The 15,554-nt window shown below is 39.0% G+C and overlaps 1 protein-coding gene across 2 annotated transcripts in view; it reads right to left on the bottom strand.

Moving 5' to 3' along the window:
- The window catches only part of MAOB (monoamine oxidase B), a 111,181-nt gene that overhangs the window by 22,136 nt on the left and 73,491 nt on the right, over positions 1-15,554 (bottom strand). For both annotated transcript variants that reach the window (XM_004435014.3, XM_087426957.1), the window contains exons 4-6: positions 6,558-6,662; positions 5,738-5,829; positions 532-673 (exon numbers count right to left, since the gene is read on the bottom strand). In XM_004435014.3, coding sequence (XP_004435071.1) covers positions 532-673; positions 5,738-5,829; positions 6,558-6,662 — 339 coding nt within the window. The remainder of the gene's footprint in view (positions 1-531; positions 674-5,737; positions 5,830-6,557; positions 6,663-15,554) is intronic.

The following is a 15,554-nucleotide window of genomic DNA, read 5'->3' as shown; positions in this document are numbered from 1 at the left end:
AATGAGGAGGAGGAGCGGGGAGGAAGATGAAGGGAAGAAAATGAAAATGACTACCAAGCAGATTATCTAAGAACTCTAATCCACTTCCTACTGTGCCTAGCAGAACGCCTTATACAATGCTGGGGCTCAGGAAATAGGCAATGAATGAATGAATTTCATGTGGTGTGAGTGTTTTAAATTGAAAATGCATTTCTGACTTTCCTTGAGCCTTCCAAGTGCTCAAGTTATGTTCATCAGATGGTCTCCTACGAACTTACCAAATGATAATTGGATGTATATCCAAGTGGAAAACTGCAAAAGTACATAAAAAGAGACAAGCCTAATCTTAAAATTACATTGGCTGCTGAGTCCTCACATTGGGTATCTAACAACAGACTGTCCTTTAGAAAAGCCACCTTGAGCTGCCATGATGAAGCTCTAAAAGCCACAAGCCTGCCTCCTGCTTCATCCATTCACGATTGAAGGATGATGCCAATCTTGCATTTAGACAGTGGTGGTTTTCTTTTGAAATGGTGGGGGATTGATGGGTACCTGCCCTCCATTGGTTGTCGAGATGATCCTGGTCGTACCCCCACACTGCTTCACGTACCACAGGAACCAGAGAGCAGAGACCTCATGGGTCTCTGCAGTGACACACAGATTCACAAAAAGAGTAGCAAGCTGCTTCACAGATCTGCTCAGGAAGAAACAAGAGCAAAATTGGCAAATGCAGGAGAGCATCTTCTTCATACCCTGGAAATTATTCAAGCAATAAATTTACTTGCCTAAGTTTAGCACAATTTGGCAAGTCACAGAAAATTGTCACTAGAATCCAATATTGTAAAACATGACATCAGAGATTTGGGAAATATGAGGTTTATTTTCCCCTTAACCAAAATACCTTACTCAGAATCAGCTCGTATTCCATATTCTGTGCTGCCATGATTTCTCCCCACACACTTGGTACTCTTGCAGTGATCTCCTTCTCAGTAAAAGGCATCACCGTTCACTCAATTGCTAAGGCCAGCACTCTAGAAATCAAACGTTAATTTCTCTCTTTCCACCAGTCTCTCCCCATCCAATCCATCAAAGAGTCCTGTTGCCTCTCACCACATCACTCCACCTTCATCACAACCAATTTAGCCTCATCTCTTGCCAGGAGTATTGCAATTATTTCCTCCAGACCAGTCTTTCTGCCTCCACTCATCCTCACTTGGTATCTATTTACCACACCTCCCCTCCACGGTGCTCTTTCTAAAGTGTAAATCAAGTCATGTCATTCCCCTGCTTAAAACCTTCCAGTGGCATCCTATCAAAACCAGAATAAGATTCAGATCTTTTACCATGGCCTCCAAAGCCCTAAGTGATCTAGCCTACCTTTTCTATCTCATCCTGTACCCTCTCTACTTATTCTAGTGTCTCCTCAGAAAGATGAACTCTTAACATCTATGAAAATGAGCACCAGTTTCCACATTCCCAGCACCCTGGCATTCTCTACCATTTTACCATAGTATAGTATCTTTAGAACTCTTTTCACTTTCTTATATTATCTTGATTATTGAGTTATTTTTTATTGCTGTCTCTATTGCACACTAGAATATCAACCAATGAGAACAGGGATCTTAACTTTGTTGTTCACCATAGTGTGCCCTTTTAATAAAATAGTGTCTGGCACATAGTAAGACTCAATAATTACTTGTTGGATGAATGAATGAATGGTTGATGAGAAATATCAATTAAACACTATTTTTAAATTATCTACAGTGCACAAAGGATATGCTAGTTGCTGTACCAAACACAGAATTAGTCATAGTTATCTATTCAGTTATTTTACTGCCTAATAGAAGACAAGCTCAAAGGATGGATGAGGGGAAAAGGAATTAATAGAGCATAGAGAGGTGAACTTTTGCTTGCAGTTGGCAAGTAAATAGTGAGAGATTATATTCTATCTGGAGGGACACCAGAAAGTGAATGATCTCGTGCAATTCCAATGACTCAATTATATCTAATACCGTAAATTCACTAGAAATAATGTGTACTCTGAGATATCTTTAATAAGGACAAATCACCCTTTTGACTTTGACATAAAGTTTGCATGTTATTAATCTGGTTATATCTGAGGCAGAATTTGCCACCTGCTAGTTCTGACAACGGGTGGAATAAATAAAACTGTCTTCCATTTATTGAACTCTTTCACACTTCATGGTTTTTAAACCTATCGAATTATTGAACTGTCATAACAACTCTATACAATAGTTATTATTTTCCCCCAGTTCACAAGCCCGAAAATCGGATCTTAGAGAGGTTAGTAATACGTAGTATACAGCTCAATAAATGGTACAACTTCAAACCAGATCATACCTGATTCAAACCTCATGCTTTTAAATACCTCAAAATGCTTTATAATTAGCTGACATTCTTGAAAGTGCACATACTCACTCACCAAGGGGCACTTCTCAACTCTAGTGTACCTTGACTCTGAAAGTTTGTAGAACCATACCTAACACACATATCAGTTACTGACAATGTTTGCAGTCATAACAACCTGACAGCACTTTTGTGACAGTCCCCATCATTTAGCCTGCAAATAGTGTAACATATATGTTGAAGTGACTTACAAGACTCCTCTTGATAACTGAAGGGAAGGAAATTGCTGACTCCTGCTTTCTTTGCAGAGGCAATTTGTGATATCTATCTAAAGCAAATATCCAGACAATGGTTAAAATATTACTTCAAAATGAAAACATCCTTTGCCATTTCCTGATGTCCTCTTTCTTTTGTTCCTTATTTTATAGGTGAATTAGGGCGGCATAAGGTAAAGGGAGTAATAAATAACTAAAACTTAACATTGGTCCAGCTAGACAGCCAAAATGAAACATAAAAATATTGCTGCGATTCTAGTCGTTATTGTTGCCAATTTGGTGGGAAAGAAATAATTCTGGTTTGAAATGGAGGGAGATCTAACAGTAATTCTCTCTGGAGGGCCAAACCATTCCTAATCCTTTATTTGATTTACTCTGGGAGCTTTAGTGAGAAAAGAAATGAGAAGAACAATATCTGAGGGATGGAAGGTCAAGGAAGCTAGTGCAATAATATTTTCATGTTCTTTGTCCTGTTGACTTTTTAAAAGATAAATGTTATTATATTTTTCTACATGAAAAATATGTACATGTTCTATAAAATTTGGAAAAATTCATAAAATAAAAAGGTAAGAGAATGAGTATCTTCTATATTTCTGCCCCCCAAAAGATAATCACTAGTCTCCTTTTGGTGCATTTTTTTCTAGTTATAGGTTTTAAAAAGTGTATTTACATAGCTGTGACCACATTGTAAATTTAATTTGTGTTTCTGAAAAGCACTTTATAAATGATAATAACTGAAAGAACGATCAACATTAGTCTTTGAATGTATGATTGCGCTTTAGTTTGAAGAGGTTGGATAGTCTGGGGATTATTTCCTTTAAAACTAGGAAATGATATCATGTATATCTTGCTTGGGAAAAGTTAGAAAACTACCTTGTGTTCACGTATGCCTAATATCTCAGAATGCTTTATTTTGTCAGCCTAGAATATTCACTAAGGGGAGACTAGGCCAAGGACTATGGTATAAAAAGTCAGATCGCTATGATCCCAAAGGAATATAATTAGTCCTATCTTCAAGGAGCTTCAAAGCTCTCTAGGGAGAAAAGACCTAACTGAATTTACTAAAAGGTTTTCACAACAGAAGCTATAAAACTAATGCAGATGATTAAATACTCACTATATTTTGAAGATTTAATGTAAAGAATTTAAAAGTAAATACTGAGATTTTATTACAATCAAAATAAGTTATACTGCAAACTACATTCTCAAAAAAACTGGTTGGGGGCTGGCCACGTGGCTTAGCGGTTAAGTGCGCGCGCTCCGCTACTGGTGGCCCAGTTCGGATCCCGGGCACACACCGATGCACCGCTTCTCTGGCCATGCTGAGGCCACGTCCCACATACAGCAACTAGAAGAATGTACAACTATGACATACAACTATCTACTGGGGCTTTGGGGAAAAAAGGAGGAGGACTGGCAATAGATGGTAGCTCAGAGCCGGTCTTCCTCAGCAAAAAGAGGAGGATTGGCATGGATGTTAGCTCAGGGATGATGTTCCTCACAAAAAAAATAAAAAAACTAGTAAATAGCATTAGATAAGTGTTAAAAAGGATATAATTAATAATACACATTGACTTCATGACAGTGAAAGTATTTTACTATTCCATAGTTGGTTGCTTTCAAAAGTTGAAGACATAGAAGAAACACAAAGATGTTTATCACAAAGTATTATATAATAATAATAATTATGAAAAACTGGAAGTAACCAAAATGTCGAACAAGATGATAATGGATAAATACATTATGGTATTCACTTTCCATGGAATATTGTGCAATCATGAAATATGATGTTTGACGAAGCATTTTTAATGACATGTTTGCATTGTAATATTAGGTGTTAAAAAACATTTTGATGGCTGTGTATTTCTTTTTCAGTGCGTACACAGTTCCCTTTTTAGAAATGAGATCACATATCACACTACACATACTCGATGACAGCCTGCTTTTCTGTGTGGTTAATATTACGATTTTTTTCGAGCCATTAAATAGTCTTCTACAACATGATTTTAAAAGGCTATAGAGTATTCCATTTTTCAGATGTCCCATAGTTAATTTAACCCCTCTTCTATTATTGGACATTTCAATTTTCCTTTTAAAAATAATGCTTTGAATCTCCCTCTCTCTCTCCCTTCCTCCCTCCCTGTATGCCTTTCTCCCTCTCTTCTTTTCTTTCTCCTTCTTTAAGCTAAATTCTAAGAATTTGAATTTAAATATCAAGAGGTAAATAAATTTTATGTCTTTTGATTATTTCCATATCATAGATTCATGTATCTCTAAAAATTCGTTTTTACTTTTAGTTGTCTGTGCTCCAGCTTCCCTCCCCAATACCTAGAGAATGAAGACATCAACCTCAGATCCAAACAAATTCCCGACTAATGCTGTTTTGCATGAGAGGACTGTCTCCTTGAATTTGGCTTCCATTTCTCTTACGTTGTTTACCACAGGTTCACTATGTCCTTGGACTGGAAACTTTACAATCTTTTCCTTTTTCCCTGCTGTCCAAGAGCAGTGCGGCCTCTCCAATTTATATATAGTGCCCAGTTCTGCCATCCAGAATTTAACGCTTGATTCATGAATATTTGCTTTCAATGCTACAAGTTTTTTCACTAAAGGGGAGCAGTAGATCCAGTCATACATGATTCCTCTACGGTTGTGAATCATCCAGAGAACTTCTCTAGAAGTTCCTCTTCAAATCCATGAAGAGTTGTACCCACCCCATAAGGTGTTTCAAACGCATTTGCTAACTCACCATCTCCATACCTGACCACCAGTAAGGAGTACAAAAGTATTCCTACATCAACAACTTGATAAATGAGATCTTTATGCTGATGGTCTTTAAGCTGTTCTAAGCAAAGGAGGCAGCACATTCTGGTCTGTTTTGAGGATTTTGGGGGTCATACCACTTTTGTGATGCAAAACTATTCCAAAGAAGTGGGTTTGGTGTATAGACATTTTCAAGTCAGAACCCAGTTCCAATATTTTTCAGCATTCCACCTGGCCAAATAGCGTGGTTTTAGACACAAAGCAGCTCCTTGTGCCATACCTATTTAATGGTATTGCTAAGGAAACCTGAAAGACAGTCACAATGAATGTCTGTGCCCAATGGTGAGTCTTACTCAGTCCAGCAGATCTTTTCCAGCAGCTCCTTCATCGTCATGTAGTCCCACTCTTCTGCAAGGGGTGCTTTCCAGGGGGCATCACTGGGAATCTACATTCGGATGAGGATTCAGAGGGGAAAAACAAATGGAATTTTCCATTTTAAATAACTATTTCAATAGTATTAAAAACTGTAACTTAAAGAAGGAAAATGTAAGTTTTCCAAATTTTCCCAATAGTGATTTTTACTGCACAACCAATGTTGTCTGTGTAGCTTTCCTATTATAGATCTATACCACTCAATTCATATTTAATTTATGATGACACTTCCTGAACAATAAATGGAGGCTACGTTCTAATTAGGCTGTTTCAAAATATTGATTACTAAGTTACTAATTGAGAGAACATTTATAATTCAACTTTTTAACAAGGATCAGGCAGCTGCACCAAATCACATCTAAATTGGAGTTTCAGGTCAAGTTCTCTGTGTGTTGACTTACGGGCTGCAGGTTTGAGCATGGTGGCGACTCAAAGACCCAGAACTCTTATTTTGCTCTGTCCTGAGGATTTTCTAAATTAGAAACATCATCCCAGGAAGGCCAACTGATATATGATCTTCTCCCCCTCATCAGTAGTATACAAGTAGCAGTCTGTTGAACATCTCATTCGTTTAAAGGCTAGAAACAAGTTTATTCATTCATTTCACAAATCTTTACTGAGAGTTACTACGTGCTAGACAATGTGCTAGGCACTGGTGATATGTTGCACCCTCTTTCTTTTAAGGACTAAACTTATTATGAAAAATACAAATGTAGCCAAAGAAGCTTTAGGAAGCTTTACCTCTCGTCCCATGTCATCTATTGTCCTCCAAAGGTTGTTATGATCTAAGTAGGTGATAGGATTCCACACAGGTGGGAATGGGCCCCTGAAGGGGTACGATTTGCCCTGTGAGATACAAAATATTTTTAAAAGGAAACATTTACTACAACAAAATTCTCTGCTACCTAAATAAGTTTGGTGCCACAACAAACACAATAAAAAGCTTTCTCTCTGAAATTGGAACCCTTATCATGTAAAATTTAAATACCAGTACAGAAGTGGGGTTACCTAAAGTAATCTCATTTGTCAAGGATACTTGCAAATATCTCCAAGTTAGGAGACCCTGTGTGCCTGGAGGGTCAGAAAATTACAACTATAAACATTACACAAGTTAGAAGGGAATGAAACACCAATTGTTGGAATGCAACCATCTGTAGAAAAAGCCACAAAATAGGGCCCAGCAAGCTTTCCCAAGAAATCAGATGCGCTAGGGCAACACGGTTCCCAGAGATCAACAAAGTCAAAGCAGAAAGAAGAGACAACTTCACACCTCTCCTCAGGACATGTTTGTTTATACTACCTTGTTCTCCTGGTAGGGCAGGGACACCTTGACACAGAGATAAAGGGAACACATTTCTCCAAGGATTAATAATAAGCAGCCTATAAGTCATCTCTGGGAGGCTTAACTTGTTGACGGCAGTTAAGGGACATGCACAAAAACCACTTTGGATCTCTCTCTCTCTCTCTCTTGCTCTCTCTCTCTCTCTCTCTCTCTATATATATATATACATATATATATATATGATGGGGGGTGTTGGGGAGGGAGATTTATGTTAAGGAATTGGTTCACACAATTGTGGAGGCCTGGTGAGTCCAAAATCTGCAGGGTAGGCTTGCAGGCTGGAGACCCAGGGAAGAGTAAAAGTGCAAGGTCAAAGGCAGTCTGCTGGCAGAATTCCCTCTTCCTTGGGAGACCTCAGTCTTTCTATTAAGGACTTCAATTGATTGGATGAAGTCCATCCACATTATGGAGGTAATCTGTTTTACCCAAATTCTACTGATTTAAGTGTTAATCTCATCTAAAAAATATCTTCACAGAAACATCTAGTATTGTGTTTGACCAAATATCTGGGTATTGTAGCCTAGCCAAGTTGACACATAAAATTAACCATCACACTTCTTAGCTTTATTAAAGTGTAATTTACATATAATGTAACCATTTTAAATGTATGATTTGGGGAGATTTGACACATGTATGCACCCATGTAACCACCACCACAATCGAGATATAAAACATTCCCATCACCTTAGAAAGTTCTCTGTTGCCCTTTCCCAGTCAATTCCTGCCCCCTTATTTTTATTTTTTTTTTTTGTCTTTTGTGTGTGTGTGTGTGTGTGTGTGTGTGGTTACATAAAATGAAAAAGTAACTTTAATTTGTGGTCACACAAGTGTTACTTCTGGCTTGTTGAGTTTATATCTATTCTTATTTTTTTTTCCGTTTTATGAAGCGGAAACATCATCCCACACAGCACTGTACAAGTTTAAGGTATACAGCATAATTACTTGACTGATATATATTGTGAAATGATTACCACAATAAATTTAGTTAACATCCATGATCTCATATAGATACAAAAAAAGTTTTAATGCTTTTTTCCCTTGTGACGAGAACTTTTAGATTTACTCTCTTAGCAACTTTCAAATATACCATATAGCAATGTTATCTATAATGCTCATGTTGTACATTCCATCCCCAGTACTTATCATCTTATAACTGGAATTTTGTACCTTTTGGAGTTTGCTTTGTTTGTTTTTAGGTTCCACATATAAGTGAGATCATACAGTATTTGTCTTCCTCTGCCTGATTTATTTCACTTAGAGTAATACCCTCAAGGTCCATTCATGTTGTCTCAAATGGCAGGATTTCCTTCTTTCTCATGGCTGAATAATATTCCATTGTATATATATACCACATCTTCTTTATCCATTCATCCATTGATAGACACCTAGGTTGTTTCCATTTCTTGGGTATTGTAAATAATGCTGCAATGACCATGGGGGTGCACATATCTTTTCAAATTAGTGTTTTCACTTCCTTTGGATAAATACCCAGAAATGGGACTGCTGGATCATATGGTAGCTCTATGTTTAATTTTTTGAGGAACCTCCATACTGTTTTCCATAGTGGCTGCACCAATTTACATTCCCCCAACAGTGCACAAGGCTTCCCTTTTCTCCACACCCTCGCTAACCCTTGTTATCTCTTTATCTTTTTGATGACAGCCATTCTAACAGGTGTGAAGTGATATCTCATTGTGGTTTTGATTTGCAATTCCCTGATGATTAGCGACGTTGAGCACCTTTTCATATACTGATTGGCCCTGCCCCCTTTCTGGACCCAGATAACCACTGATCAGCTTTCTGTCACTATAGATTGGTTTTTCCTGTTCCAGAATTGTTTTAAACAATGGAATCATACAATATGCACAGCTTTATCTGGCTTCTTTTGCTCAGCATGATGTTCTTGAGGTTGCAGTTTGGTCCTTTTCATTGCTGAGTAGTATTCCATCATATGGATGTACCATGGTTTGTTCACCCATTCCCCATTGATGACTATTTCCGGTTTCAATCTACTGTGAATAAAGCTGCTATGAATGTTCTCGTACAGGTCTTTTTATGTACATGTTTTCCTTCTTCTTGGGTAAATGATGAGGAGTGGGATGGCTGAGCTGTATGGTGGGTGTATGTTTAACTTTTTAAGTTTAACATCTTCCTAAAGAGATTGTACCACTTCACATTCTCACCAGCAATGTATGAGAGTTCTACTTGTTCCATGTCCTGACCAGCACTTACTGACTTTTATGCTTTAAATATACACTTTATTTTAGAATAATATTAGATTTACAGAGATGTTGCAGAGATAGTACAGAAAGTGTCCATACACCTCTCAACTAATTTTCCCTAATGTCAGCATCATACATTACCATGGTGCATTTATCAAAACCAAGAGACTGGTACCTCACTATTTACAAAACTTCAGGCATCATTCAGGCATCAACCCCAGCCCTAGGACTTCACCAGTTTGTCAACTAACGTACTTTTTCTGTTCCAGGATCCCATGCAGGACACCACATGACATTTAGTTATCAAGTCTCCTTGGTCTCCTCTGATCTGTACTGTTTCTCAGTCTTTCCTTGTTTTTCATGACCTTGACAGTTTTGAAGAATACTGGTTAGGTATTTTGTAGAATGTCCCTCAATTTGGATCTGTCTGAAGTTTTTTTTTGAAGATGGGAGTTGTGAGTTTTTGGGAAGAATACAACAGAGGTGAACTGCCCTTCTCATCACATCACCTCAGAGGGCATGTGATATCCACATAACTTATCATTGGTGATGTTACCCTCAATCCTTTGATTAAGGTGGTATCTGCCAGGTTTCTCCACTGTAAAGTTACTATTTTTCTCTTTCCATGCTCTGTTCTTTGGAAGAGGGTCACTAAGTTCAGTCCACCCTCAAGAGGAGATGGTGGGAATTAAGCTCTACTTCCTAGAAGAAGAGTATCCACATAAATTTTTTAAATTCTTCTCTAAGGAAGATTTGCCTTTTTCCCCTCTCATTTATTTATTCAGTCATTTATCCCTATCAGTATAGACTTATATATATATTTACTTTAGAATTTATGTCATAATCTAATACTACATTATTTATTTTGTTGTTCAAATCGTTCCACCTGTGGCCATTGGGAGCTCCTTCTGGTTGGCTCCCATGTCCTTTTGTTTCTTGAGCACTTCCTTCATCTCTGGCACTAGAAACCAGGCTCATCTTCTATTGTCTCTGCCCCAGCCCTAGGATCTGCCATTTCTCCAAGGAGTCTTCATTCCTTTCATCAAAACGGTATTTAGAAGCAACTTCTGGCTGCTAGGTGTAGTCTGGCTTTTTAAAAAAAACAGCTTTATTGAGATATAATTCACAAACCATTACATACGATTTGTGTGCCGATTTTTTAAAACCTCTATTTATGCCCCCATCAGAGTTCAGCACATAGAACTTACTCAGTAGAAACCTGTGGATTAATCCATGGGATTATTCTCAACAAAAGACACGTGTATCCAGATTTCAGCTCTGCCTCTCCTAAACTGACTAACACAGAGCAAGTGAGTTGCTTAATCTCCTTGGGCCCCAGATATCAATCTTTTCAACTCAACATCTCTTGGCCCCATCATCTTCCTCCAGGAAGTATGCTCGGATTACCATAAACAGCTGAGTTAGGTGGCCTTCTCAGTGTTCTAAAGCTCTCTGCTTAACTTTCACCTGCCACTAACTCCACTGTACCAGTTTCATGCATGTACCATTCTGTGTCACCCTCTGGGCTCTATGATGCAAGAGCATGGGCTCTAGAGCCAGTCTATCTGGGTCAAGTCATGGCTCTGCCTCTCACTAACTGTGTTAAGTTGCTTACCTTCTCTGTGCCTTCGTTTACTCATGTGTAAGATGGAATGACAATATCTACCAAACAGATGTACTGGGAAGATGAAGTGAGTTGATCCATGTAAGTCAATTTGAGCAGTGGCTGCCATGTTGTAAGTTCTCAATAAATGTTGTTGTTACTGCAGCTGCTACTGTTGTAATTATAATCTTTGCATGCCTAGGACTTGTTGGTACAGATTGCTGGCACATAGTAAGTTCGCAATAAATGTTTGCTATCATCTCAGCTGCAAGACCTTGAACTTGTTATTTACTTGACACACAATGTCTTGATTTCTAAAATGATCTTTTGTACTTAGGTTTTATCTTAGTCCATTTGGGCTGCTATTACAAAATACCATAGACTGGGTAGCTTATAAATAACAGACATTTATTTCTCACAGTTCTGGAAGCTGGGAAGTCCAAGATCAAGGCGCCAACAGATTTGGTGTCTGGTGAGTGTCCACTTCCTGGTTCACAGATGGCCATCTTCTTGCTATGTCCTCACAAGGCAGAAGAGAAAAGGAAGCTCTCCAGAGTCTCTTTTAGAAGGGCACTAATCTCATTCATGAGGGCTCTATTGTCATGACATAATCACCTCCCAAAAGCCCCACCTCCTAATACCATCACATAGAGGGTTAGGATTTCAACACATGAATTTTGGGGAGACACAAACATTCAGTCTATGGTAGGTTTCCTATGCTATTATTAACTGCCTTGTTTTTAAGTCTCCCACTGAGCCCAGACCACTCTGGACTCTGCAGATCCCCACCAGCAGAGCACTGCGAACTCCTGCTCCCCTCCCCATCACACACCCAGATACACTTATACAAAGTGGGTGACAGATCGAACTCTAATAGTGAAGAACCAAATCAGGCTACCTACCAATGGCAGAGTATATCCAAGACTGGCATATGTAGACTTCTCCCTGGACTTTTCAATGTGGCATTGTGCCCACAGGGAAAGGGGATCAGAAAGAGATAAAACTACAAGCAGGTTGAATATCCACCCCTTAAATGGGAAGAACAGCACGGTTTTGTCTGAAAAAACCCTTAAGACTAAGATGGGGGAGAAGAAACTAGTACTCAACCACACAATTTAGTTGTTCAGCGTTCTCAGTAGTTTGTTTTCACAAACACTTTTGTTCTACCAGAAATCACCAGCAGATAACTTGAAGAAGAGTATGGAGCCCAGCAGATTTGGTTAATTGGTGTCTGCTCTGTCACTGCCAGAGTCTGCACCAACAGCCATGGCATCTCCTTGGGAACATAAAGACAATTGCTTCAGAAACTGAGAACTCCAGTCTGACTCATGCAGTTTGGCCTGGAAAAAGGTGAAGAACAGCTTTTGGGTGAGGACAGAGTTACCTGGCAAACCATGACCTGCATAGGGAGCTCCACCCAACAACAGTAATCTCTTCCTCCTTCCATATTAACCTTCCACTCACAGACACGTTTTGAGATGGGCACCTCTCCACCATCCCTCCCTCCTTTCCCAAGGATAAGGTCTTTGTTCAGTATGTGTCATATGGAAATGATGTGATGGGAGTGGTGGGGGGCACTCTTCCAAGACTCAATTTGACAGATCCCAGCTCAGCAGGCGAGTTGAAATGTCACCCCAGCTGAAGGATAGGGACTCTCATTCAATGGGGTCCTAAACACTGTGGAGGCTGCACAAAGCAAATCATTCCAGCAATGCAGTGGTGTCAGAGACCAGCTGCTAAAGCCCTCCTAATTCAGGAATGCTCTTAGAAAGGAGGTGTCTCTAAAACCAAAACCAGAGTGAGAAGCTACCACCACAAAGAGCTTTGTGTGAGTAAATGTAAACCAAACAATATGCAAAGAGCACCATGATGAAGAAGAAGAAAACACTTTACCCTTTTATGTACTCATTTACTGACAGTTCTCAGTGTCTTACCTCCAAGCAGGTAACAGCTTGGCTTAATTTATAAAAGTGATTATTCTTTTATAAGATTAGGGAAAGATTCTGAAAAACATAGGAAAGAGCTATTGTTAGACCCATAAAAATCTCAAATCTTCAAGCTTCAGGGAATAAGTAGGGGAGGGAGGAAATTTCTAAACTTATTTTATATGACCAAAGGCACTTCAAGAGTTTTATGCCTCAGATTTGGCCATTGTAGTGAGTGTTTCAGTTTAGAACATTGTCCAGGGAGGCCCGTCCTTCCGAAGAAATCATGAGAAGACATCAGAGTAAGTCCCCGTCTAAAGGTGCTCTCAAGTTACAGAGTCTAACTACATACAGCATTTTTGATTTATCCTCACAACACAGCTCTGTGAGGTAGGCCCAGCAAGTTATTTCTTCCTTTTATAGGTAAAGAAAAGAAAGTTCAGATAAGTTTAAATGAGTAGTTTGGGATCTCACAGCTCATGAGTGGAAGCCACTGGAAATTCAATTTTATTTAGAGTAGCTGTCAAGGTCACAAGTGTGTGTGTGTGTGTGTGTGTGTGTGTGTGAGAGAGAGAGAGAGAGAGAGAGAGAGAGAGAGAGAGAGAGAGAAGAGGAGGATGAGGAATGCCTGGCAAATCATCTCGAACCATCCATTAGACAGTAAGTATATACTGGTGACTAATATCAAAATTCCTGTGATCCAAATTAAGTAAGCATCCATAGCAAGTACCATGAGGAAGGGACACCATTGCAGGGATTCTGGGATTTTTTTTCATAATTTTTCATCATTAGTGCACTCTCTCTCTTTTATTTTTTTATTTTTCATCTTTTAGGTGAGGAAGATTAGCCTTGAGCTAACATCTGTTGCCAATCCTCCTCTTTTTGCTGAGGAAGATTGGCCCTGGGCTAACATCTGTGCCCATCTTCCTCTACTTTATATGTGGGACGCTTGCCACAGCATGGCTTGATAAGCAGTGCATAGGTCTGCACCTGGGATCCAAACCTGCAAACCCTGGGCTGCCAAAGTGGAGCACACAAACTTAACCACTACACCACCAGGCCGGTCCCCAGGATTCTGAGATTTGAGAGCAGGGTATATTATCTTACGGGCTTTCTGGAAGAAACAGTAGAGGGAACTTAGGGGCAAGTCGATGGTATAGAGGAGACCAAAGCAGCCCCAAGCTCTTTAGGGGTCATTTCAGGGAGGGTGGGCATGTGTGGAGAGGTAAGACAGGGCTGCAAGGCATACATCTCCACTGCTGGGGAGAAGGTGAAGCCCAGGAGCTATGCTTGATGTAAATGTTTTATATATAGATGATGTGTGACACGTCACATATATACACATATACATATGTATGTGTGTATGTTTTACCCATATAGAAATTTTAGATGACAAAGAAAACTATAAAGAAAGAGTAAGCATTCATAATCCCACCAAGCAGAAATCTATCATGGCTATTAACATTTCAGCACGTTTCTTTCATATTTTCATATATTTTATACATTCTACAGTTGAGGTCCTGTTGTACATACAACTATTGTCCTGCCTGTTTTCAGTCAACATTGTATCCTAAACATTTCCCACATCATTCATTTACTCATTAAGCATACTTTTCTTGATTACTACCTAATATTCCATAATATGCAGAGACAAGCAGTTCTCAAACTGTGGTCTAACGACCCTTCAGCGTCCCTAAAACACATTCAGGGAGTCTGTTGGGGGTCTCCCTTTTCCAACCACACATGAGGAAAGATTTTCTTCACATATTTCAACCAAAACAACATATTGCAACAGATTGAATGCTGATGCAGACATGAGAATCCAACTGTCTTCTATCAAGCCAGTGTAAGAGAGATACGCAAAAGTGTAAATCAATGCCCCTCATTCATTTTGTTTTAGAAACTATTTTTTTCATAAAAATGTGTTATGTTAACTTGTAATAGGGTTACTACTGTTATTTTAGGTGAATTAATAAATATTGTAAAAATTCTCAGTTTCAATTCCTAATATGGTAAATATAGATAGATACAGTCACTTGAGCAAAAGCTCCTTGAGGTTCTCAATAATTTTTAAGAATGTAAAAGTTTGAGAAGCACTGGACTAGAACCACAGGAGAAGGGATATGGGATGGCTTTTAAGAGGCCAATAGAACTGATTGAAACAGACTCTGAAACTTGATAGCTGTGTGACAACAGGCAAGTTGCTCAACATTTGTGTTCTCTTGTCTTTAGATTTGGAATAATGTTACCCATCTCACAGGAGTGTTGTAGGAATTAACCAAGATTATACAGAGCAAACGGGATGTGCTCACTAAATGGATGCTGCTGACAGTCTGTGGTTTTGATGAACGCACTTGTCATTTATACAACCACTTCTTACCCATAAATCCATGTTCACATTTTGATTAATCTTCTTTGGATAAATTCCCAGAATCAGAATTCCTGGCATGAAGATTTATGTTTGACATTTCAAAGCAGACTTGCTGAAAACCGGCAACCAACTTGATCATCACGTGGCCTTATTTTGTAGCCTGTGAGCCTTGGTGAGCTCAGTAAAAACAACCGAAATCCACCTTCTGGATTCCTCATCTAAAGAGCAGGTGAGTGGCTCTCAGACCAGGCTGGCTTGGCACACACATCACTAAC

This window comes from Ceratotherium simum, chromosome X (assembly GCF_057802395.1).
Source record: "Ceratotherium simum simum isolate JZ-2026a chromosome X, ASM5780239v1, whole genome shotgun sequence".
NCBI classification, from domain to species: domain Eukaryota; kingdom Metazoa; phylum Chordata; class Mammalia; order Perissodactyla; family Rhinocerotidae; genus Ceratotherium; species Ceratotherium simum.
This window is presented reverse-complemented; position numbering and strand designations above follow the sequence as displayed.